The 27,897-nt window shown below is 34.0% G+C and overlaps 3 protein-coding genes across 3 annotated transcripts in view; all 3 read left to right on the forward strand.

The window, feature by feature from the left end:
* Positions 1 to 4,567: 4,567 nt before the first annotated feature.
* LOC128174944 (mucin-2-like) lies at positions 4,568 to 14,645 on the forward strand. Its single transcript, XM_052840367.1, has 8 exons — positions 4,568 to 4,665; positions 5,478 to 5,528; positions 5,946 to 6,037; positions 6,446 to 6,517; positions 6,795 to 6,960; positions 7,575 to 7,961; positions 8,147 to 8,285; positions 14,441 to 14,645. Exons 1-8 carry the CDS (start codon positions 4,638 to 4,640, stop codon positions 14,622 to 14,624), a joined length of 1,119 nt encoding a protein of 372 aa, XP_052696327.1. The 5' UTR covers positions 4,568 to 4,637; the 3' UTR covers positions 14,625 to 14,645.
* On the forward strand, positions 9,204 to 12,911 carry LOC128174946 (uncharacterized). The gene is given in 7 exon segments (XM_052840369.1): positions 9,204 to 9,597; positions 10,252 to 10,420; positions 11,277 to 11,409; positions 11,849 to 11,865; positions 11,867 to 11,914; positions 12,592 to 12,627; positions 12,786 to 12,911. Coding segments are annotated over 7 exon segments (687 nt in total). The 5' UTR covers positions 9,204 to 9,439.
* Positions 14,646 to 17,036: 2,391 nt separating the features above from the next.
* Positions 17,037 to 27,897, forward strand: part of LOC128173456 (uncharacterized) — a 29,680-nt gene continuing 18,819 nt past the window's right edge. Inside the window, exons 1-5 of the mRNA XM_052839146.1 lie at positions 17,037 to 17,340; positions 23,583 to 23,608; positions 24,150 to 24,195; positions 24,811 to 24,912; positions 27,727 to 27,884. Of these exons, the coding sequence (XP_052695106.1) occupies positions 17,277 to 17,340; positions 23,583 to 23,608; positions 24,150 to 24,195; positions 24,811 to 24,912; positions 27,727 to 27,884 (396 nt within the window). The 5' untranslated portion in view covers positions 17,037 to 17,276. The remainder of the gene's footprint in view (positions 17,341 to 23,582; positions 23,609 to 24,149; positions 24,196 to 24,810; positions 24,913 to 27,726; positions 27,885 to 27,897) is intronic.

Raw genomic sequence — 27,897 nt, forward strand, 5'->3', positions numbered from 1 at the left:
TTTTAAGATTTGAAATCTACGAAATTTGTTAAGTCGTACATGAAAAAGTTCATCAGAAAAGTATCTCCCTTGCGCCGAACAGTAATTCAACCAATGAAATAAATGTAAATTTTCACATCATGTATTTTCTACCAATCACGAAGGAAAGGAAGTGCACAACCCGGAGACTGTAAACTATTTCAACTCTTTATACTGCCTTCCAAGGAAGACGGTAATCACAATCACAATCACATATCACAATCACATAGAACTAATGTACAGTATATGAAAAACTTATTTACACAAAATGAAATTGCACTTACGCAGGTTTCACAATGCACAATGCACAACGCACAACCTTATATACACTGAAAAACCTCCTTGAAAAGTCCATCACAAAGACGCCTATTTCCAGGGAAAAAAATAAATTAATCACGGAGCAAAAATCGACACGTCCGACCTGCTCAATGACACGTGACCACCATCAATGATATGATATTTTTTACTTTAATAACGTTTAGATATTCGTATATTCGTTACAACCGAGTTAACTATTACCATATATTTACATTTTCCAGTGTCTTTGTCTGTGATAACACTACGTATCGATTTTGTAATATAAAACTCAAAACTTCAAATGACGCCAAATTGAGGCGCCAGTGGGGTTCGCTTATTTATAATTAAATATTTAAAAATTATATAAGTATAAGTAATAAGGAATCATTCTTTGAATAATATATATATGAATATATACTCTAAGGGATTGCTTTGAAGAGGTGTTGGTGCCTCAGTTTTGTATAGAGAGAGCTCTGACTGGATTCTGTCATGTACACTTGGTGGTTTTTCTATGTTTGTAATGAAGACGTCTCCAAACAAATCATCCATTGAATGTTTTTCCTCTTTGATAGGGGGTTCATCCTTAACTTCATCACAATTCACTGGTGGATTTAGATCAGGAGTTATATCCTCTGGAAAACTCGGGAGTTTAGGAAGTTCCTGCTCTTCAGTCTTCTCAACTTTCACCTCAGTCACCTGTAGATAAGTGTATATTGTAATATTGATTAAGAATTAAGATTTGTATTTCACCTTAAATGCAAATTTTAAAGGAGTTATACTTGCCTTGTTCACATCAAATAAGAGTGCTTTCTTCTCTATGTCCTGAAATACATCCTGACGCTTCTCAATTGACAGATATGGCAGACTCTTGAACCTGGGGTCTAGAGCAGAGCTATTCAGCAGGACTGGCTGAATGTCTGGATCAGTGTACCTGTGATGTGAAATTGTAAAATAAATAAAATATTAAAAAAGATAATTAAAAATGTGTAGTTATATAAAACTGTACAATTATAGGATCTCTCATGATTTGCGATGGTATATGATTTTTATCCAACGAGTTGTGTGTTTTCTATCCCCTCGCCAAGGCTCGGGGATAGAAAACACACAACGAGTTGGATAAAAACCATATACCATCGCAAATCATGAGAGATTCTTTTTATCACATGTTTTAACAAGTATTTTGTTAATCCCTACTTTTTCTGTAAAAATTGTGATTGTGAGCCGCACAACACATTATTTACAACACGTCAACAACGTTACGCATGGAAAAAAAGTTCCTTGAAGTTTAACAAACAGACATTCATTTTCGAACATTTTTTTTATGAATTCTTGACAAATAACTGAAGCAACATTAAATGTTTCAAATTTACATCTCAACACCCCTCAACTGAATTAATTATTTACTTTTTCATTCTACGTCAATCAACCGTCTAAACCTACGTAATGATTAACTATGACGTCACGTGGCGTAAGAACACACAGTGGAATATCAAAAATTTATCCCATGAGTGATATCCACCGTATATTGGGATAAACATGTGATAAAATAAAATATATCATATCATGAATCATGAATGTGGAATTTGTGTGGTAATTATTTTTACCTTGTTGCTAGATCATTAATGATGGGTTTTTTCACAAGCTGTACTAGATTACTGTCACTATCCTTTGGAGTCTTTGTTGTTTTAGAATCTCCATGCTTGGATGGATAAAGGATATGGTAGGATGTTTACTATCATTCATCAGGGTTGTAAGTGTTTCCATTGGTTTCAAAACCAGGATCAACTCTTCTGCTGCTTTGAAATCATTATCAGACAGATTTTTTTCACATCCTTAGACAGACGAGTTGCAAACACTGCAGGTTGCTGCTCAATATATCTACTAAACATATCATAGGTACTGTTCCAACGGGTTGATACATCCTGGATCAATTTGTGTTTTGGAAGTTCAAGCAACACCTGTTTTGATGCCATAATAGCTGTAGCTTTGGAACTTCTGAGAAAAAAAGAAACTATCCTTCGAATTCTACCTGCAACTCTATCAACCTGTTGACAGTTAATTGCCCTCTGTGTGGCAAGGTTCAATGTATGTGCAAAACACCTAATGTGGGGGAAAAATTCTGATGAAATGTTACTTATTCCTGAGACAATGTTACTAGCAGTATCTGTAGTAATGGCAACTGGTTGAGATTTCTTGAGACCCCACTCTTCAACAGCATTTGTCAAAACTTCAGCCAAATTTTCAGCAGTGTGAGAGGAATTTAATTGCCTGGTGTGTAAAGTTTGGTTCTGAATTTCAAAATTGTCATCAATATAGTGGGCAGTGATTGTAATATATCCCTGAGCAGCCCTAGCTGGCCAACCATCAGTTGTCACTGCAATGAAATCTGCTATATTACTGTCAGTAAGAATCCTTTTTTCACCTTTGTGTAGAGTTCTGGCATCACGTTTTGTGTCATGTGGGTTCTACTAGGCATCTTAAAGATTGTTTCTAAAATGCTAATCAAATTCTTAAATCCAATGTTTTCTATTGTTAAAAATGGGCGCATATCACATGCTAGAAATCAAGCTATTGCCACGGTTATGTTTCGACTCTTCTGTGAGGTTAATGGAAACTTCGATTTTGGACTTGAATAATTGTGGAGCTGCATTTGAGTTAACTGCCCTGCATGTGTGCTGTTACATCGACGACTGAGCATTTTTTAGACTAGCTGAAGCAGGGCTGACGGGGCTTTCAGTTAATAATATTGAATGCTTACGCTTCAGGTGCACGGCCATGTTGGTTGTGTTTCCTGCCTTGTAGCTGACTTCATTTAAACAGATTTTGCAAACAGTTCTTTCTCGTTCCGTAACTTACCTTCCATTCACAGTTACAATTTTAAAACCGAAATGTTTCCATACCGCTGACCGTTGTGATGCAGGCGGGTTCTGTAACTTTACCGGTTTCGCCGCGCTATTATTGTTTGCATCAGTAACAATAGCGACATTGCTATCGCCCCCTTCATGGTCATCTGCATCTGTCGACGTTGACGCCATGTTGTTTTACCCTAGTGCAGTGAAACTAGTTAAGTAGGCCGAGCCCAATGCATAAACCCGTAAAACCGAACCCGATTTCAAAAATGTATCGAACCGAAAATCGAAGCAGTGAATCGAAAATCGAATCGGGCCTAAATATTGAACAGTATCGATATTTCGGTGTATCGTATCAGCCCTACTACCTACCTAGTCAAAGTTGCACCCAGAGACAGGTAGAACAATGTCCAGGGATTTCTATTCTCCTTTGTTCTTGTCCATCCTTTTCACCTCTCCCCAGGTAAGATTGGTGTTTTTAAGTTATCGCAGTATCACTCTCTGGCAACACACTTCATTATCACACTACAGAAAAAAAAACTTTTGTACTTAAATTGCCTTGATTTAATTTTATTTGAATAAACATGTTTTAACACATGAAAATGTAGATATATTTCCACAACACGTGGATTTTACTCAGTATTTATCACGCTTGAGAATTAGAATTATAACATATTTAAAACGATTCTCATGTTATTTTCACCTACGTATATTTTTCGTACGTTCGTAAATGCAAAAAAAAAGAGACACGGAGAAGTTTTTAATGTGAATGGTAAAAAAACGATTAAAGTTTTGTAAAATCTAATACTGTGGTTTCATTAATATTCAAAGACATCAATTTTCGTTGTTAAAATGAAAAAAAAAAGTTTCAAAGATATTTAAATTCGTAGCCAATGATCCTATTAATACAAACTGTAAGTAGAAATTGCACTTCAATGAACATTTATTTAACAACGAAATCCACGAAAACTGGTACTCAATGAATATTAATGAAACTACAGTACAGTTTAGAGCTTCTAAAGTTTTTTAACATTAAGATATTCCTATTAGTAAATCATTCAAGTTAATTTGATATTACTCTAGTATAGCACCTCATATAAGGTCATACACATACCTCTGATTCAATATTTTATCTATGTCACATTAAAGGAATAAGGAATCATTCTTTGAGTATTTTGAGGTGATAATTTTGGTCTGGACGTGATCAAGTCCCATAAAGCCCCAAGGGCTTTATGATAGATTTGATCACGCCCCGACCGAAATTATCACCTCATAATACTCAAAGAATGATTCCTTATTTTATTTTATTCATAAACATTTTGATATTTAAATAAAAATAAGCAAACCCCACTGGTGCCTCAATTTGGCGTCGTTTGAAGTTATGGGTTAAATAGTACAAAATCGATACGGAGTGTAACACAGGCAAAGACACTGGACAATGTAAATATTTAATGTTGATAAGACCAATTCGACATGCTTCTCAGACGATTTGTCCAGCAAGGTACAGTGATCTATTAGAATAGTCATTTAAGAAATGCACATTGTCTAGTTTCATAATTCCTGGAATGTGTACGGACTAAGTTTACCTAGGGGTGCGTAAAAATTCAACTGAGAAAACCAGACAATTAAAAATATTCCGTTATATTCCAACTATTGTTATGATGTTATTGGGTTAAATTAAGATAACTAGGTCAGTCTTTCCACCTATAAAGATAAAGGTACTACATAAGACATTGACCTGTTAATGCCTATCAAAAATGTCGTTGCAATTAAGCACCATTTCAAATTAACTTTATTTAAAACATTTCAAATAGTTTTTTGTTTTTTTTTTATTTCAAATATCAAAAAAATATTTGATTTTTTGTCTCCAATATTTTGTTTACACTATGCTATACCATTAAAAAAGCATTCATTGCAGATGTTAAAGAAAAAAAGAAGTACTATGAAATAATGTTGTATTGTTTCAGTGGTAATGTCTTATCCCCTTAATAACTTCCCTGTATGCCAGAAAACAAGTCTCTTTACCGTACACTTGGCATTTCACCTTCTACTCATTTCGTTACTTATTATCCCGTTTTAAGCATGATCCTAAGATACATGTATATTAAGTCGTTTCCGCAATGTAAAGTATCAAACATATTTAGCTGGCTGTGCTTAATGACAGGACCACCGTGATCCAAAATTAACTTATTCCTAAAACACTTCAATGTTGTATTGTGTTATATTATTTTCAGTGAAATCAGTTTGCTTTTAAATTGATAAATTATTAAGATTGTTGGATTCAAATCAAATACAGCTGTTCTATATTTTCAGATGTAACCAGATTAACATGTTGGCTGGTGACTGTATACCTACTTCAGAATTGTAAACTTATTAGTATTTTTCGAAAAACCATCAATATCATCTCACTCATACTTTGACGTCATCGAACGCCTGTATAAAGTTTTAGTGATATTCAATTCAAATTTTGGTGCCTGCCATTACACATGCTATGATTATTGTAGTGTCAACATCTACTGTGAAAAAATACAAATTTTGATTTCATTCGATCAATCTTATTGTCACCTCTGTTGCCAAAACAGCTTCAGCTTTAGTCTGTGCATGTTATTACGACATAATATGTTGGATGCAATCAGTGATCGAACCACCAACCGATAACTTCTATTCAATCTTAAAATCAAAGTGCATTATGTAAAGGTAAAACAAAACAAAAAGGAATATTGAATCAACAAATGACAAATCGCGCCAGACATTTATTGTAAGTTTTGACCATTTTAACAGATTGCCTTGGAGAGGAAACTTGCTATGTCTGCCGCCATGAGAAAGATTTCACTTCCTGTGCGCACAACAAGACCGTCTGTCCCCATGGAGAGGTGAACAATTCCGGTCAATTGTCACTTACGGTTAAAAATGCAATGCAAAGATAATGAAGTTTGATTTCTTTTAATTGTTTTTTCCAAAGCCAAAGCAGTTTATATTTCTGTTTTATTTACACTGCTTGACATAACATGCTTACCTAAACTGTCTCACACAATTTTTGATTCATTCATTCAAAGTTGAACGGTATTATAACCAATTATTAGCTTTGAAGGAGATGCCCTTCACACAGAAATCCATTGCCTTATCCAATATCCAATTTAAAAAATGTTTTAGACTTCGTGCGCACGTCCCCCAATCGACTCCTCCATTCCTATGACTGAAATTTACCCCCCCCCCCCCCCAAAAAAAAAAATGCGTATCGTTGAAACAACATTAATGATTCTATATTCTTTAACTTCTAGGTGTGCTTTACTTCGGAGAGTTTTCATGGACATGGAATCGTAGAGTACAGTTCTGGCTGTATTTCAGAGCAGGTTAGATTTTTACTGTATAATCTTAACCCCCACATACCAAACACCCACATTGCGAAACATGCACATAGAATATACACATTCCGAAATGGAATCAAAGCAAAGCTTGTACGTTCCGAGTCATGCACAGACACAGAGGGGTTATTACTATACATGCATATTCCAAAATCTGCATTTTCCGAGAACTGTGCATTTCGATACCTACATGAAAAGAGACATGTGCATTCAGATCTTAATCCACACCATTCATTGACATGAATGTAATAATGCTCTTCTACAGATTTGCAATACTATAAAAAACATTGACGGACGCACTACACACGCCCCTCTACAGATTGGACACATTATTGGTCGAAAAAAGCGTGCCACTGACACGTGTTTCCATTGTTGTACAGCGGAGTCGACGTCATCTGTACCCTGTAATGATCATCCATGTGCAGCAACAGGTATGGCGATAGTTTTTGTCTGCGTTTTGGTAGTATAGCAAGATACAACACGTGGATTTAAAACCTGTGACTTTAGTAGCTAGCTATCCGTGGCCTATTGTATGTAGGGTAAACCTTTGCCTTTAAGGTGTCATAACAGTATTTCACTGAAGGTTCACGTCAAAACATGGCTGAGCCAAAATGATTCCCGAATTTTCCTTTGAATTCGGGGCGGTTCCGCATGCAACAGGAGCTGAATTTTTTATGAGATGAAAAACAATGTGTAAGAGGACTTACTATCCCATTTTTGTAATAATGCGAGGTCATTTGAATTTTTGATGCGTGTTGTTTTCAAGCACATGTGTAACCTCGAGGTAAACAAAGTCTCACGCCTTGCTAGATGCACGTGTGTATTTTGCTAGAAAATTGTTAATGAAGCGTTGTTTAAAAAGATCTCAAGAGGATTTTTTCCAGAAGTTCGTTTTGAATTTTTAATCTGTATTTAAAGTTGTGCAATTTTGGTAAGAATATATATTAAAATTTAAAACTGTAGTGACACCTGCATTAAGTGTAGATTTAACCCATATCATCTCAAACCTTATAATTCAATAATATTTGTCTTGATTGGTACATAGGAGTATTTACAACAATGCCTACAACAACAACGACCACGCCCACTACAACAACGACCACGCCCACTACAACGACGACCACGCCCACAACAACAACGCCCACGCCCACTACAACAACGCCCACGCCCACTACAACAACATCCATGCCCACAACTACCACACCCACTACAACAACTACCACACCCACCACAACAACGACAACGCCTACAATGACCACGCCCATTACAACAACGACCACGCCCACAACTACAACACCCACTACAACAACGCCTACAACGACAACACCCACCACAACAACGACAACGCCTACAATGACCACGCCCATTACAACAACGACCACGCCCACTACAACTACGACCACGTCCACTACAACGACGCTAGTAGCAAAAAGTAAACATAACTTCTTGTTTTTGCATGAAAACCATTGATGTATCGTTAATGACTCTATTTACAATTGACTTGATGATGTTACATTGTGAAAAAAATTTAAATTGTTATCATGATAAAATTGTCACCATATTTTTTATAAACGCTATCATTACTGTTAATCTTGTTTTGTTTTTTTTAATTTTCAGATTCTTGCAATGTATGTAATGGGATGCCACTCTATCTTTGTGAAATAATTTACACGCCTATGACGTGTGAGGCAGGAAAGCAATTTTGCATGAACGTTCTCGTCAACAATAAAGATGGCAGTCGGACGGTAGACCGAAAGTATGTATTATAAAGCTATGTTGATAGTCAGGAGCAATAAGTACAATGTACTCAGATAATTTAGTACAAAACAATTGACAGTGTCAAATTTTGTATACAAGAAATTTTTGACTGGGTCAACATGTCCAGTACGGTACCAACAATGCATTGTAATAATTTATGGGAATTGCGATAAAAAAATTAAGCAATAAGGAATCATTCGAGTGAAATTTTCTTAACTAGTTTTATCCAATTTTGCACATGTACAATGTAGTTGATATATATTTTAATCATAATTTATCCGACGCACTTCTTCTAGAAATACCGAATTTGGCTTTGTTTTTAGCGTGGTTAAGGGAATAATACATGTAACCATGTCATTGTTTAATAAATAAAGAAAAAAAACCGAGAGAAAAGCTGTCAATGTGACATCATACTGGGTTTTCTTTTGTGTGAACAGTATCCATAATTCATATGTGATCCCTGAAATGATGAATACTACCTATCCAGAGAATAAAGGTACTCTATATGCAGTATATTTGCCATATAATAACTAAGTTCAATAGCCGGTGATTTTTTTAAAAATTAGTAAAAATCAAAATCCTAGCAAAATGCATACTTCTGATATAGGTTAAATTAATCTGCAAAAGAACAACTTCTTATCTTGAAAACTGTAGGAGGAGCTATCCGTACAATAAGGGTACATAATAGGGGTACCCTATATGCAATTTTCGGCGAGAAATGACGAAGTTCCACAGCTAGGTTTTTTTTTCAGAAATATCAGATATAAAAATCCTAGCAATTTGCACACCGCTGATATATGTACAATTGATCTGCTAAAGGACAACTTCCTATCTTGAAAACTGTAGGAGGAGTTATCCGTATAATAAGGTTACCATATATGCAATATTCTGCGAGAAAATGAAAGTTCCACATCTGTACCCATATTTACTAAAGTTCGTAGACGTAGACGTAGACGTAGAAGTTACGAATGACGTAAGATTGAAGTTACGAATACGTAAAATGGTATTTACTAAGCTACTCTTAGACGTAGACGTAGGTTACGAATTCTTAGGTGTACGATTTATTCGTACGCATGCGCAATAATTAGTTTCACTTCATAGAAGTGCGCGAATTTTTTTGTTTATCGTCTGCCGGTTTAAAACTAAAGAAAGATGGACGCGAAGAAGCAGAGAAAGGCAAATTTTAGCGATGTGGAGGTGGAAGTATTAGTGGACGCGGTGGGAACTAGCTACAAGGTTTTGTATGGCAAGTTCTCACCGTGTCTGACTAACAACATGAAGACAATGACATGGGAGTCGGTGACAGAGAAGTAGGTCGATTTTATAATCGGAGATCATGAAGATAATCACTATCTAGATCAAAAATACCATTTTACTGTTTATGTAGTAATGTGTTAGTCCATCATTTATGGATTTTTCATTAATAATTATTTATCATTGAGTGTTTTATGGATTTGTGCATTGCGGATTCTTGAATTTAACAGTTATTGTAATCACAATTCAGAATATCAGCTGACAATAAACACATATACAGAACACATTGTATTTCTGAATAATTATAGGTTTCATAGAAAGAAAATGACAGTGGTCACACACATATTACATTATAATTATGAAATCATGAAGTTCATATGTTTAGATCAGCTGTAAATATTTCTAATTTGGAAGCCTATTGTAAGTGGCTAAAAATTGGTAGACTATTTACATGCATTTGTGTTGTGAATTGGGGAAAGTAGCTCTTCAGTATTCAGTTAGAAATGTTCCTCTTCACAAGTATTGGTCAGAATAAAAGCAGGTAGAGATTGATGGCTATCATTACTCTCTGATTATTGTTAATTTTTTCGAGTTTAGAAATTTCAATTGATACTTATTACCATGATACTTTAACACCTTCTAATCTAAATACCTGTACAAGTACACTGAGTGTTTGTGCTCTTTTCATATGCAATTGTGCACATATGTAGAGTAAACGCCGTAAGTCTGCAGTGCACAAGAGGGGTAATGGAAGTAAAAAAAAAGTGGCAAGACATGCAGTCTGCCGTCAAGAAGAAGGAAGCTCAACGGAGGAAAAACTTGACGCAAACTGGAGGAGGGCCTTCACAGCTCCCCATGTTGAAGCCTTGGGAGGAGAAAGTTTGTTGAACATGCCATTATTCTATTTCAATCTTTACAGTGTTAAAAGGCAATCCAAACCTTCAAGAAGTATTTCATACTGTTGTATTCATATGTTAATTTGTTACATGTGATCCTTACAAGGAAATTAAGGTAGGTCCGTAACAATGAAATGATAATCTTCAAGTTGAAGATATCCATGGTGATAGACAAGCTGTTATTGTGTCAATTTGTGTGTACTGGTCAATTGATTTAGCAATTACAAAAGCCCAAATGGTATTGTTTTGGGGGTATAATTGACAATATGATATAAAATTAATATTTAGCTACATGCTAAGGTTCTGTCATTTAGTGAATGAATGCTTGAAATTTGTAAATGTCCGAGAAGACAGATCATTGTGGGTAAGTATGAACTAACCAGTATTGATGCTTCACTGACAATCTCTCGTGAACATATGTTGTTCTGTGTAAGTCCTTGTCTGTCCTTTTATGTACCCTAAATGTATATAACTGTCTTAGGAGATAATGGGTTCAAATCCCATCACTACTGCATATGTTTTCAAGTAGTGTTTTAAGGTAGGTCTCCAAGTTCTAGTATCAACTAATACAACTGTTATGTTTGCATGCTGTTTTATTTCTCCCTTGTTTTGTCTCCAACATCAATCCAATTTAAATCTAAATGATATTGTTTATAAAATTATTATTAATTATGAATCATTTGCTTTACAAGAAAATGAAGATGAAATGAAAATGATTTTTTTTTCAAATGCTTCTGACAAGATGCTTTATTTTTAACTCCTTTTTCTTTATGGAATGAATTGTAAATTGTCAGACTATAGTAAGGAAATATGTACTTTCAACTCCATGAAAATTTTAGATATTGCAGTTGATTCCTCAGTCAGCCATATCTGGAATTGAGGATGGGGTGGACACCAGTGAAGTCAGGTCTTCCCTTCAGATGTCCCAAAAACCAAATTGCCTTGAGATACAGCCATTTATTGTCACTGAGGGTAAGATTATAAGTTGCCATGATACTTCACTATCATTGATCATGTTGGTTTATCACTATGAATAGTTACAGTAGTTATACCCCCACATATGAAGTTTTAGGAAAGGGGGGGGGGGTCTTTTTGGAAGCACTCTGTTCATCTCTTTGTCTGTCTGTTCTACATGATCAGTCTTCTAAGATATGGAGTTGCATTATTATACCATAGGAGTAAGTGATTAATAATGAAGGAGAAAAACAACTTATTACTTCTGTCAAGACTTAGATTATTCAAGGTTTTATCCATCAAAGAGCTTTGCATGGCTATGTTCATTAACTGCAAAGGTTGGGTTTATTGTCTTTTTTCTGCATTGTAAATAAAAAAAAATATCATTAATGTAACCAAGAGGCTTCTGGTTAAAAGTATGACTAAATAAATCAATAAAGAACAACATTTGTTTTAGTTCCAGCTGAAGAACTTGAAAATCTAGACACTAATAGTGATGTGCCAGTTGTCTCTCAATCTGAAGGTTAGTATATATCCTATGTTTAGTATTCTTTAAACAATTCAACATTTTGAAATACTGGTATTTAACTGAAATTGGTCATTCTGATCAAGAAAAGTGCAAAATTTATCAAAATGCTTATAATTGTTAGTTTAAGCAAATATAATTATCAATCTGATTAAAATCAGATCTGCGATCCGCTCCAACAAATTCAATGTCGCTACACAAAGATCTCTTGTGTGGCAACATCGAATTAGTTGGAGAGGATTGCAGATCTGATTTTAATCAGATTGATATAATTATACACACTGCAAATATGATTATCCCCCTTGCAAACAAAGATTTGGGGGGGGGGGGGGGGGGGGGTAAATAGGAATCTCCTTGTCCGTCTGTCTTTCCCTGTGTTCCCGGTCTGTGTTATCATGTCAATGATTGCATGTATTGCACAAACATGATGGTTGCAATATTGAAAATGTAAGATCATCATTATGTTAATGATTCTGATGGATTTGCCATTCTCAAATGTTAATATAAGTAATATACAGCAATGTGAAAAAATCATCAATGAACTTTTCTCAATGATGTTTATTTCTTAATTTACTTGAATTATGATATTTTCTTAACGGGGTGTATCATTTGTAAGTTTGCAAGCTCAAGGTACCTCTTGCTAGTTTTCTTTAAAATTTCCTTTAACTTCACAGAAGAATCTTCTTTGTCAGAACCGTCTACTTCTAAAGGTATGAAAACAAGAAAAACACAAAAGAGAAACACAATTCTATTTTGCCTTACATATGTGAAAAATTTCTAGTTTATATTAAGATTTTAAAAAGATAAAAAAAAAAAAATATTCTGGCATTACTCTATATCGAGATAAGATTTATTTTCCGTTTATAAGGAAAACGGAAAGCTCAAACATTTAATGAGTACAGCTACGGATCTCGGCGCCTCATTGAAATTGAGGAGGAGAAGCTTTCAATCAAAAAGCAGAGACTGGAAATTGAAAAAGAGAGGCTCGAGATGAGGGTACCCTATATGCAATATTTTGCCAAAAAATGACTAAGTTCAAAATCTGGTATTTTTTTCATAAATCATCAGAAATCAAAATCCTAGCAATATGCACACTCCGATATATGTACAGTTGATATGCCAAAAAAACCAACTTCCTATCTTGAAAACTGTAGGAGTAGTTATCCCTACAATAAGGGTAACCTTTTGGCAGCCACCCGCCCGCCATTTTTACCATTTCAATAACCGGATTTTTCCGTTGGAAAACCCTGTTAATTAAACAGTGCAAATATCTACTTGAAAATTGCATAATGTCAAACTTTAAAATGAAAATGGGAGATAACACACTTTAAAAAAAAAGGGGGGCATGTTTACAATGCATTTATGGCAATCAAAAATAAACAAATTAGAAATACTTTTTTGTCGCTGAGGAAAAAAATTAAAACTCTGAGTAACAAGTAACAAAAGAAAAATAACACAAGAAAAAAGGAATGATAATACATGTATGTGTATATAAAACAAACACCTTGTTTTTTTTTACCCATTTACTTACTGCGATTGGCTCAGTGGAAGTTGGTTAATGCATGTATAACAGACTAAGGCGGAACACTTTCGAATAAATATATACACATGTATAACCTCGGGCTCCTAGCGATGTTTATGTTGGGGCAGGTCCACGGAATGTAGTGCGTGATGGTGAGAGATACGTGTAGTTTCTTTCTGCCCAAACAGTCTCACCGTAAAACATATAACATGTATCCATTTCTGCAATTGTTTGATTAGATACGAACTCATTTTGAATTATTTTCATTATTTCGCATGATTGTGCAAACGTCGCTTGCGCCATAATGGTATCTCATTTTGCATTAATGCAATGTATCCACAAGACACCCAAAAATTTAGTAGTAGCGCCTAGAGCTATCAAACGCAAAGACACCGAGATGTTAAAATAAAACATAAAGGAATCCGAAAACTATTCTTCAAACGATTTGGTAATTTATCACATATGAAGACGAAACGTTTTATTGTGTCGAAAATTCATTATTTATCACTACATTGACTAACTGACAACTTTGAGGGAAAACATAGATAGGTTTAAAAAATAACAGTTTTATCGCTGTTATTCATCACAGGGAAATCTGATTAAATCTCGGTATTTAAGGTCAGACGACACGATTTTCAATGTTATATTACTTTTTATAGGAGTTTCTTATTGATTTAATAATACTTTGACAAGTTTTTTTTGTTTTTTTATTTTGGCAAATTGTAAGGCTATCTTGCCAAGAATTCGTGCGAGATACTAGAATATACAATTTTCTTATAGAATCTATTTGAAATTACAAGTTTATCTCCAATCGTAGAAGAGCGCAGAAAGGGGCATAATCAATAATAATTTTTGAAACTAATTGTAGTCAAAATATCGGTTCTTTACATCGGAACTCTTTATTACGAGGAGGTAATAAAATGATGCTAGAGGAATATGTCGTCTGACCTTAAATAATGCCATTATCTACATAATATATCGACATATTTGTATCTTACCAGATGTGTTGCCGAAGAGGAATGCAAAAGGGAATGGTGGTACACCACTTCAGACAGACAGGAATGTACCTCCTACGACCCAAATTATATTTTTACACTATACTTCACTTGTTCGTATTGCTGTACCGGACCTCTTTGCAATGGAAATATTGTACCCGATTCCAGTACGCTTTTTCGGCCGCATTAGTTGGAATAATAAATAACAGTGCGGAACATTTTATTTGTTGGTTTGTCTTTTGACAAATATTAACTTTTCATATATTTAAATAAATTTTGATTAGCGGTAGATGTTCCCTGATTTGACCCTAAAATGGTTCTTATAAAAATTCCAAGTGTTTAGTTCGTTATAAATATTTAATTATCGCATCTCCAATTCCTTAAACAAACTTTATTCCGCAACGACTCTATTCCGCAAATCTTGCGATAACAGGGTTACCCTCTAAATCACAATTGCTGAACATCATGTTGCTGGTACATCTGTAGTTTGTTTCTTGATATGTTCACCAAAAACTAACACAACATTGTATCAACAAAGACTTTACTTTACTATTTTCCGTCGATATACTGGCTACTTTATATGACCAGTGCTTAACCTTGTATCTTTGGTTTGCTTCTAGATCTTATACCGTATATCCGGTGTGTTTTTTTCGCCTGTCACAAAATTTGCGAAAAAGGTGAATATCTGGTACAGTTTTAATTTGCGTTAGTCATATTTTGCGATTTAAACGTATAGAAAATGATGCAGGATAACATTTCTGCGTATTCATTCAAAATTAAATCATCGCGAAAATTACTTAATATTCATATCAAATGATAAACCATTGCCTTGAAAATAAATAGCTATTTTTGTTTTAGTATACAATTGTAGTATGTCTCACTTGACTCGTGAGATATTTACCTTTGAAAATTAAAACATGAAATAAATCCTGACGTTTAGATGTATCAATAATATATATAAAAAAAATTCTAGATTTATCAATAATATTTTTAAAATATTCTTTAACCAGTGGTCTATCATATTAAATTCCTTGGAGCATTCGCTTTGAGGGTTGCACAAATACAAACCTGACTGTAAAAATATTCACATGAAACAGTAATTAAAACATGTGCCGCCCAAGGTTGAATCATCAGAGACAAACCAAAAACACGGGTTTTATCGTTTATAAAGGATTGCATCATTTTTCTGATCTTTGATAAAGGCCATTTCACATCCGTGCATCACACGTGACAAAGGATATTTTATCTTTGTTCTGGCGTCATGCTTATAAATTGCTGACATTCTTTTTTTTTTACTAAGTACAACTATAGCTTAAGTTAGTCAGCTAGTACAATTAGGACTTTATAAATTAAAAAAAATGGTCACCAATATTCTATGAGGCAAACTTCAAATTTATATTTATCCATGAAAATCTTACACCTATTTTTATCCACATGCTAAATACTAGTTATGAAGAGAGTGAATTGAAACGTAGTCAAAATAATCGGTTATTCCACGTTTTAAAGCAGAAGTGTAGATTTCAATCGATGCAATCGTCATTAACTTATGTCCAAATCTTTCTGACAAACGGTTCCTTGGCTGTGTTTTTTTTTTATAATTGAAATAACACCATCAACTTAATAAATCAAAATATTTAATTTATAATATATCGCCCAATCGTCCAATCCACACCTTGCAAGAGTTGTTTCCCTCTTTGGGGTCGACACAAAGGTCAAAATTCGAAAACCCTATTTTTCCCCTTATTTTTGCAACCAATTATTTGTAAATCCAGTGATGAAATATCTTTGAATTCAATTATTTCTTCAATATGCGAGTTGTCCAATCCAAGGGCAGTCAAAATAATAAACGGAAACGGATTTTTAATGTCAAATTAAAAAGAAACAAACCTCAAACCAGAAGGGTTTCTGTGAGAAATATTGTACGGCTTATTTCCTAACAGTCCAAGAACACAGCTTTTGTAAAGTGTGATTTGCTCTTTTATATAACACCTTTTCTATGCAAAGTGACCACACACATTAGATAATATGTACAACATAACTTCATATGAACGTTTACACAAAACGGGATCTAGACATTATCCACGGTATTCAAAGATTACATACTAGTATGCATGAAAACAAAATTGTTTCAAAATGAGTTAAGGAATGGCATTGTTTACATAAAATACTGAGGGTTTTAGGGTTTTCAACAACAGAAAAATTCGGTACCAGTGGTGTTGTTTTTTATTTATTTATTTATTTTTTTGTATGGAAACATCAACGGTCAGCTTATTTTCAGATATACATTAAAAACTTAAAAACATGATGTTATAAATTTAGACAAAACAATACAGTATCCCTCTATCGCGTTAAACAAAACCAACAGAAAAAAATCAATTCCAGTTCCATAATTATTTCTTTAATACAGCTTGTGAAATGCGATGGCAATAAATCAATAAAAGGATATTTTCATGAATGGGTTCTGCGGTTCATTCACAAATTCCAACACCTAATATATGTAGCAAGCAGCGGACGTTCTTAGCAAATCAGCGATCAGGAAATCCACCCGTTGTTATGGCAACCGGAGAGTGGTGATGACGCGACAGGATATAACGGAGGCATGAACTGTCAGCTACAGCAGTGAAGTAGGGGAGTCGTCTGATAAAGCAATCTATCGATTTGTAGTCTTCATCGAGACATATACGCACAACTATAACTAACGTAGCGATTCCGCGCTGCTCTAATAACAACTAAAAGGGGCACCTTGCAAGATTTAACGAACATTTCTTAAATTAATAGCAACAGGAACAAAAGAGATTTGACTACACACAAAATAGCGCGACTCATTAAACAATCGTAACCAATGAAGGGATTCGTTATATTTGCTTGTGTGTGCGCAGCTTGGGGTGCCCCGGCGTTGAATAAGGGTAAGTTTAGATTTTATTTATTTCAAAAAAGTTTATTTAAACACCATTTATTTTCAGAAGCGGACAGTGTGTTTGATGATAGGAAATAAACAATAATTTGGAGAAAATTTTACGGAAAAAAAAGATATTTTCTAACGTATTTAACAAATAAAAATGATGTGCCAAAATTGAATAAATAATTTCTGATAAATGATACAGGTGTATGATACTCTTTCATAGATATTTACAATATTACCTTTGTAACTATTTATTTGTTATTAAAAAAAGAAAAATTACTTTTTATGCTTTTTAATGTTATATTTTTTCACACCTATAGAAATACATGTAGCATCTGTGTTTTGTTGTGTGTGAGTTTTTTGATTCTCATTTTAAACATTGTAGTAATAGCCACGAGAGAGAGAGAGAGAGAGAGAGAGAGAGAGAGAGAGAGAGAGAGAGAGAGAGAGAGAGAGAGAGAGAGAGAGAGAGAGAGGGTTGTTTGGGATGACGAAAATGTGTGAATGTATCAAAGTGTAAGATTACATGTAGCAAGATTGATCAAAAAAAGCTTAATAGCAATTTGTTATATTTGTATCAGTTTATCTAAGCCTTGCTTGCGAATAAAGACAAATAAAAGGTGGGGAAATATCTTCCCTAGGATTGCGATCTAGTGGTCTGATTTGTAATACCTCAATATGATGATAGAATAGTTAAATATTCAACAAAAATAACTTGTTTGCTGGACCTTAAAATTATATTTTTCTACTCTCCCCCTCAATGTGACATGCATGTGTTCCGCGTTTTCTTAAAATTTTATTATTTTGGATAAGTTTGTTTTTTCATTCATTTTTATATTTTTTAATATAACCCGTGTTTTTACCAGAACTTAACGTTATAATATTTTATATGTTTCGTTTCTTTAAATCCTATCGTACTGGTACCGACAACAATTTAATGGCAGCAAACGGCTTCTTCTTACATTCTTAGTACGGAAGTGTTCAGAATAGAAAAAAATAAAATGTTTAAATTTCCCTGAGTAGCATTCGGCTTAAAAAAAACCTGTTAAAATACCATGTCCTGAAAAAAATGCAAAAATATTCACCAGTACATCGAATAACACAATTCCGGTGTTTGAATCTTATAAACTCTTAACTGACAAGATGTGTCTAAGGGATCTATGCGGGTTGTTATTCGAACAAACTGTTGTAAAGAAAAACTAGTATTCGCCGTCTTCCCCCCCCCACCCCCCACCCCCCATACCGCCACCGGTTTTATTATCGTCCCTTTCGTCCTTGTTGTCGAAATAGATATAAATTAGTTCTTGCTTAAATTTCTTTACAGGGCAAGCGTCAAAATTTAAACGGCAACATGGCGGACGTAACGTTATTTGAGCTGTTTTTTTACACAAACGTTCAACCATACCTTTAATTTTTAAGCCCCAAAATATTTAGAGTGACCCCCCTTTGCCCCTGACGTAATATTATGATCCTACAATAGCATCGAGGTTTGCACAAACAACTGACGAAGAATGTAACAAATTAGAGAATTAATCGTTGAATTTAATCGTTATATATTATCTTTTGTTTGTTTACATATCAAACTGTAGGTCCTTGACAAAACAAAACACTTATTAGGTTTGTTACTGACTGTTTACAAAAATTTGTGGTGTCGGTAAAGTCCATAGAAGGCTCGGCTCCGCCTCGTCGTCCATGGACTTTACCGACCCCACAAATTTCTGTAAACAGTCAGTAACGAACCTAATAAGTAATAGTGTGTTAGTAAAAAAGGGAGAAAAAAGCAAAAAACAGACAAACAAACAAACAAACAGAGACAACACATACAGGGCTTACAATATGTAATTATTATAAACTTTTACAAACGAGTTGAAAGGAGTGACTTTAGCTGCTTCTACGATTAAAAATATACACCTGTAAAATTTGCGTAGGATTTTATTGAATCGTCATTAGAAGCAAATTTGGAAACATTCACCGGATGAGGTTCAAATCGTAAAAAAAGGTGAAAATCAAAACAATCATTTGGTGACAATTCGTGAGCGGGTTATTTACAGGTAGCTGTAAATACATTAGGTTACCTGTGGTTTAACACTAGACGGCGCTCTCTCGCTTGTTTCCGCATCGGGTAAAACAAATCTGTATTTAAAAAAAATCACACACATATCCCCAGAGACCGTTTGATGTCACTCTAATGATCATTGAAGCTTAAATTATTTTTTTAACGCGCTTGTTTTCAAGGGGTATTTTACTTTATCGTTGTTTTTCATGTCTTCAATTATTTTCCCATAAATACGGGGTTTGATTATAAGTAAATGTCTTTTTATTTAAACAAATCGCAGGTATGAACAATCATATATTTATAATACAATGACACAAATTGAATTTGATTTGTGTCATTTCCTGAAAAACAACCACCACTAATTTGGACACTTTAAAAGAAAAATAACCTCATCTCTCTCTCTCTCTCTCTCTCTCTCTCTCTCTCTCTCTCTCTCTCTCTCTCCTATCACATTTACAAACAATCCTTATCAGCATCAGACGATTCTCTCGTCACGTTTCTCCAATATTTTCTGAGAAAAAAAATTCAACAACCCAAAGATCGTAAACCGAATTAGTGGTAACTATGGCGACAGATCTGTTGTCAAGTGGTCAATAGATTTTGACTGTGTCTTTCTCACTGACATATTGATGAAATCAAGTCCAGTTCCTTTCAGATCTTCTTTATTGATCTTTAAATATGGCAAAATGGTCAACACTCCTTCGCCCTTTATTTGTGCGTTGGCGTACAATTCAAACAATCGGACCTCGGAGAAGACAGCATTTTTGACAGCTTAAGGTTAATATTCTCTGATATCATTTTTAATCATGTGCTTTTGTCAGGATTAACTAGTTTCGCGTTTGATTTATTAAACAAATTTAACAAAAGTTGTGAAAAAGGTCCTTTCGTGGTATATGACACTATATAAGTATTATAGTTCTAACGATAATAAAGATTATTAAAGATTACATAAATCAGCTGACAGGTTTTTCAAAAGAGAAAAAAAAAACTTCGGAGAGAGAGAGAGAGAGAGAGAGAGAGTGTGTGTGTGTGTGTGTTATTTCCTGTCCATTTAGCATTGAGCACAATGAATCTGTATATATTTTCCATGCATAAGCACGACAACAGATTCATAGAAAATTTTTTTGCAAAATTACAACATAATCCCACGGTATCTCGCTCACAAAGCAGCGATTTGTCAGAACGAGACAATGTTATTTCCTCCAGTGACTCATTTAACAGTGGCGTCAGAAGCAAACTGAAAGGGGGGGGGGGGGTTGACTTATCAACAAATTATTGACAAGCTATAAGCCCCCCCCCCCCCCCCCCTCTCCAGGAGTTCCCTATGTTAAAAAGGCAGCTTGTTAATGATTTGAGACATCTGCAACAAAGCTTGATAGAACAATTTTAACAAGAGTTTGGACTTTCGGTGGTTGTGTCAAACAGCAATGTGACGTAGGCCTGTCTATTTCATTGTAGGCCACTCAGCCATATCTCTGAAATTTACAGGATTCGTCTGGCTTTTGAGCGAAGACTACGCAACCGGTGTATAATTCGCTTGAAACCAGCGTCATTTTAACTTGTTTTGACGCAAGAAATAGATTGTTACATCCTACTGAAAGTCCGAGGTCTTGTTAAAATGGTTCTATATCAGAAACAGTTTAATTAGGCTAAAACTTCCCACGGATATGTCTACCATTTTATGCCTCCTTTAGGTGGAAATGAAAGTAGGAAATTGAAAGTAGGTGTACCTAGAGATTCTCCGTCTATGTTTAATACACAGATACATTAATTAGTCTATTTGGGATTGATTAATTTGTCTGCAAAATCTGATACACAGCTATAAGCTTACTCTGGTAACGGATAAAACGGGGGCGTCCGGACAAAACCCGATTCACGGTGATAGGCATTCCAGTTTAACGCATCGAAAAACCATGATTTTTTATAGGTTATATTCGATATATATACCAGGTCTTAATTAAGAACAACCTGTTTTATCATCATTGCTCCATCAGTTGAGACATTCATAATTTATCACTGGAATAAGATTATTGAAGAAATTTTGTTTTCGATAAAACGGTGTGTACTAGCTTATATATCCATATACAATCTAAGCTGGTACATTTTCTCGCAAATATTGATTTCTTTCTAATACAAACCTACTAAACTGCTTGTACATTTATATACACGTGCTAACCACTTAGTGAACTGTTTAATATTGTTAATAACATAACGTCAATTCAACGGAATTTTCCAATTTGTTTTGTTTGAATTGTTTACACATTGAAAAACATACCAACACTAATGTCACCGATATACGTCTTTTCACAGTTGTTTTTCAATAATCCAGTTTTTATGTTTCATTTACTACAGTTTATCACGAAAGACAAATGCTTATGATGGTCACGTGTTAAGCTAAGCCTCTGACCTTAGAAAAGAGATCTAAATTCAGTTTTGAATTATTGAAGAGTAAATGAAAAGCTCATTTCCTGTGGATCGGTCTTTCCTTTTGGTCGTTTCACTTGAAACGAATATATCTATTTAATCATATTAATCGAATATTTTGACCTCAATTTAATCAGAATCATGAATTTGAGTGTTTGTTCTTTTGGTTTTGTTTTTTAATCGTTGAACAAATGATATATAAATAAGTAAAGAAATGTTAATTCAGTCTTTGACATTTTCCGGAAAAAGTATAGTTTTCTTATTTCACATTATAAAATTCTTGTCGTTTCTATCTGGGATCTATAAAACAGATTTATGTGGAGAATTAGATAGAACAATTTTCCCCCTTAAGACCTTGCAATGATACGATTTTTATATCAGCATCTCAAGCCTCGCCCACACTATGCGACAACGTCGCAATCTTCCCGGCGCCAAAAACAGCGATGTATCTTGTCATCTGAGCTCTTATTCACTGCAGGACACGACAAACTAATTAAAGCGTGGGCATGAAACAGACAAAAAAATAATCCATCTGGATTAGGAGCTATTCTGTTATTGCTTTATTTCAAACCTTACGGAACGTAATCATATTATTAAATGTGCTTGATAAGATTAGATTGGAAGAAAGTGATAACTAAGTTAGTATACTAGATGTTTCCAATATGTTTCTTCTCTCTCTCCCTCTCTATCTCTCTCTCTCTCTCTCTCTGAGCTATACAGGTGGGTGTTGGGATTGATTTTCTAACGCTTTCTTCCTACTTTGCGATGTGCCATTTTTCTCTAATAATACAGTCATTATTCGCTTCACGAGAGCTGTCCTCTTGTGTATATATCTGTATCGACCATCTTTCTTACGTCACCATGACCCTGCTCAATACGTCACCCAAAGAAAACAAAAAGACCAATGATAATGGACATCAGCAATTTACAAGTCCGAACAACATACACCATACCCAAAAGAAAATAACAACAGTTAATGTTTCATTCAAAAGGTGGAATAACACATCGTCACAAAATGGCTGACCTCTGATCGAAACGATAGTTCGTTTCATTAAAAGATTGTTTTGTGGTAACATGTAACTTACTCCATAGCCGAGTGGATAAGAACTCGGTCTTGTCATTTGTACATCCCGAGTCGAATCCGTAGGGGCTTTTTGTTGTTACTTACTGAATGTTTTTTAGATAATCATTTTTTATCCCCACACTGCAAATTGTTCGCTTATTTGACATATGTATAGTTATTTATCATTGTATCTTTCAAAATCACAAAAAATACTGTAAATATGAGTGATTCTTCTAGATGTGTTATTCCACCTTAAGATAGGAAGACAGTGAGTTAGCAAGAGAGAATCATAACTCACATATTTAAAGAAATGAATTCCTACGTGTCTTTCCCTGAAATACAAAGAAACATAAGAAATAAGTATTTATTTACCTACTTCACATTTCCATATTGGTTTCATATTACTGTTGTGGGTGTGTAAAAACCCAAATTGTTTCAAAGTACAGACACATAAAAGTTTACCTTTTCAATGGATTCTTTTTCTATTGTTTCTTCGTTTAGGCTTTTTTCTTTCTATTTGGTATGTAAGTTGATGAGAGAGTGTTAAAAAGCCCCCCCCCCCCCGGCATATGGTGCGTGTAAATGACAGAGGCTTCAACATTTCTGAATTTTGACTATCATAAACATGCATTTGTCTCTCTCCTTAGGAAACTCGTTTTCTTTGGTAAATCAATTCCGTAATACTGGTTTTTTTTCTTTGCAGATAAAGAAATAAAGGAGCTTCAATCGGTAGGTCTGCTTCATTTGCATTCCATTTGTAACATCCTTGTTTTGTTTTTTGTTTTTGTATATTGGTTTTTTTTTTGTATTTTCCCCGGTTATTGATGTTTCTTCGTCTTTTGTAAACGACGTTGGCGTATCTTAAAAAGCTTACCAAATTTGCATGTAAATGTCCAAGTGCTATTTCAGTCCTATATGCTTTAGATAAAGACCCATATGGCATATAAGAACATCTCTAAAGCACTGATATGAAACACATCAGTAGCTATAAAAATTTTCCGCTGCGTTAAGACGGCTTGATGGTCGTATCCTTTTTAGACTGTATTGATATCCTTTAGAAGAAGAGCTCTTTAAAACAATAGGGAAAAACTCAAAATTAGAAGAGACAATTTATGAAATTTCGTATTATGAGGGCTTGATAATCGTGACCAGATTTTATTTTTGATTTTATTATTATTTCTTTTAGACTGCACTAATATCCTATGGATGAATAGCTCCAAATAAACATATAGAAAAATGCTCATTTTTTATTCATTTATTTTTTTTTCAGATAAAAAATACAGAAAATGAAATTGAGGAACTAGCAGATTTAGCAGGTAGGTTTAAGGATTGTTACATGATATAGACGACAAAACTTTAACCATCTTTTCTTCTCATCCTTACTCCTCTGACATTAGTACAAACAAAATATTGTAAAGAACAGAAATAAGTATGAACAACAAAAAATTCGAATTAGAAAGATGATATTCTAATTGCGTGAAGGAAGTTCCAAAGAAGACGGCAATCCTGTTGTTGGACAATCAAATAAGACAGTTTTCTTGTTTCTACAGATGTCAAATATTAAGGAACAAGGCGCAATTTCTATGTTTCAGCAATAAAAAATATGTAAATATTTCTGAAATATTGTTAAGCCAAAACGAGTTAACCGAAATTTGAGAAATACGAGTAATCTCGGCAACAATAATTAAATGAAACATCCATGAAAAATGGGTAATAAAAAGTGAATCTAAGCCTCGTTCGTGTAATTGTTTACGAGTGTTCTAAAAGTATTTCTGTGTGTACACAATCTGAATTCTTTACCATCGCATCTCTAACAGTATATGCGACTTAAACTTCAACTATATCAAATTTTAATTTTACGAAAAAAGAAAAAAAATCAAACCCCAATAAAACTAACGTCAAAATAATTGCTATTTTTCGGTTCCTTTCAGCTGAGTCTGGATCCCAAAACCTAGGACTAGAGAAACAACAGTCGTTTTCCTATCACAACAGTAATGGGAAGGTCGACAGCAAAGCTAGGACTGAGAGTAAAGGTAATTAACAAAGGGAAGCCAAGCTGCAGGTCTGTAGCTCTTGGAGAAAATTCGGGTTGACCTGTGTGTTAATAAGTCCAAAATTAGGGTGATTTTGTACGTAGTAAATTGTGATTTTTTTTTTCATTGGTGGATCTCAAGATCTAGCGCAACACAAGTTTTTCATTCGAGAGTTACAGACCTAAGTTTGAGCTTAAGTAAAAGCATACTAGTATATTGAAAAAAAAGCAATTGAAACATTCAATTATGCCTCGCAGTGCGACGACACATTGAGAGAGAGAGAGAGAGAGAGAGAGAGAGAGAGAGAGAGAGAGAGAGAGATCAGTGAAAAATAATTCTCTTAACCAAATAATATTCTAACAAGGAAAACACAGAAATAGAATACCGTGCCCTCAATATGATAGTAATTCTGTCTTTATTTTAGTGGAAATAAATAATTAATAATTAAAAAGGGTATATTTTGCGTACTTACGCCATAATTTCAGTAGATAAGACTGTTGGTTGCGTCATTTTCTTTCGAAATATCAGGACATTTATTTACGGTATTTTGAGCTGAAATGTTATTCTAAGCAGGTGGTTTTTTAAAAGTTCGTTTAACACCGATAAGACACATTTTTCTAGAATATACCTAATTTAAGAAGATTGTTATTTGTTGTGTGATATAACTGTTAGTTTGTACTTTACCATTCGATAAACAACTTTTAATTGGTGTATCATATTTATCCTGCATGTAACACGTGTTTTTATTTTTACTTCAAAACTCACCAGCATTTGTTTAGCATAAGTAGGTTAAGGACGTTGTTTACTCTTACTGACAAACCATTCGATATGTTTACTATGTTATGGAATTAGGTTCAAACAAATTTGGACTTTTAGCAAAACAGAGGAAATTCGGACTAACATTTTCAGATTTTGTTTTTCACTGAAATATTTTTGGTACGACTGTAATATTCAAAGTTAAGATTTTATTTGTAAGTCAACGTAATTTTGCATATTTTATGTTGTTTTTATCTCACTTTTTCGTTTAGATATTCGAATGGCACCCACTACAAAAATATTGAAAAATGCTTAAAACTGATAAAAGAACCATATCTCAAAATTTTGATCATTGACCTCATATAATTGTTATGCCTGCAGAGTAAGGTAAATATACCTAATTTAATGCTATAAATGTTTTAGTATTATCATCATTCAAATTTTTGTAAAATTGAATCAAAAAAGGGTAGGAATTTGAAAAATGATAGAGGAAATTCGGACTGGAATATTCATTAAAAATTGTGAATGAAAACTGAATGCTTTGTGTCTGTTTAGTGTCACTGCCATTCACAAACTGTATTTCAATTTTAAAAGAGTTTAGCAATTTGTATTATTTTCACAATTAGGAAAATTTCAATCATAATGTAAAATTTTTAGGGACTTTTCTTAAATTTTCAAAAAATATGCAATGGCCATTATCTCGAAAAGTAGGTTACTGACCTACTTTTTTGAAAGTGAAAAACAGCACTACCATGATAGGTCTTCAACACACAATAGATGGTTTTTCATTATCATCAGTGGAATTTTTTTTTCATTCTGTGTAAACGTATACCTTAATTTTCTTTCCTTCCAAACAACATTTGGATAATAAAAACATAATTTATCACAAGTTTGTTGTTTATGACAACTTCTTAGCACATTTTGATCACCAGTATGAACAACATTTTATGCCATATATATTCCCGGTAATATTTTTTGCGTACCTATCCTCACCGAAAAGTTAAATTCGTATTTGCACTACGTCGAGGAGAAAAAAAACCGTTATGTCCGCAAAGATTGTCGTAAAATAATGTTTTTTGTAAGTTTTTCTTTCTTTTTGATCTTGTTCAAGTCTTTAACAGTGCCTTTATTTTCAATTTTAATGCAGTTTTCCTAAAAAGTTTGCTAATCGCTTCCCATTACTTTGGAACCGTTGATTTTCCTAAGTTTTACCCGTTCTGTTAAACGGTTGGATAATAAACTAGAAATATACAGGAGAAAGTCGTTTTCAATTATCTTGCTTTACTTGACATATATTAGGTTTATATATTTGTTTGGTAAAATCACTAACTTGTTTAAAAAATGCATTTGAAATAGTTCCAGGTATTGTTAACCAACTTTTTTTCGCGTGCGAGAAATTTAGTGAGGTTCGGGAAAGCGTCATTGTTGCGAATATTTCTCGCCGCGGATCAGTGTTTGCCGTACAGTTGTAATAAAAAAGCAGGTGGGGGTAAAGTTTGGTCGCGAAATTGATTTGCTGCGAACCAAACCACAAGAGGAATATCGCGAAATAAAGTTGTTGCGAATAATAATTACTTAAGTAAGCGGAATAGGAAAATTAGCCTATAATAAAACAATTTCTCATGAATAAATGTTCTCCGTACGTCATAATATAAAACTATTATGTTTCAGTAAAGCAGCGTTAATCAAAAGTATTGACATATTTCATCCTTTTTAAAATATATCATGAATGATATTAATAAAGCTAATTTGAGAATGGGTGTGTATCTGCTCATCAAATTATTTAAAGTCGTAAAGGCCTATTTTCGTCGATTACGGGTTTTTTCGTTGATGTGTCAGTTTTCAGTTCAGTAATAAAATGAACTCTTCCAATGTTTGTTTTCGTCAAGGTAATAAATTCGATGGGGAGGGCTACCCACGAATACCACAAAAATTGAACCACCACGATTTCTATTGATTCCCCAATATTCGATGTAGAGAAAAAGATCTATAGAAAACATATGACTGTTTCAAAGATTTTTTTTTTCAAATTTAATAATTCTGTTTTTTATTTTTTAGTTTTTAACTCCCAGACAGGAAACATTATATCCGATCTACAACAAGAGACGCTAGGTCAGGATAGCAGCAAAACGAAAACGAAACTAGACATCCCCGCAGCAAATATTCACAAGAGTGTGATTAGCCAGAACAACGGAGAAGACACTATGCCAAAAGCGGTAAATGAATATT

This window comes from Crassostrea angulata, chromosome 2 (genome assembly GCF_025612915.1).
Source record: "Crassostrea angulata isolate pt1a10 chromosome 2, ASM2561291v2, whole genome shotgun sequence".
In the NCBI taxonomy this organism is placed as follows: domain Eukaryota; kingdom Metazoa; phylum Mollusca; class Bivalvia; order Ostreida; family Ostreidae; genus Magallana; species Magallana angulata.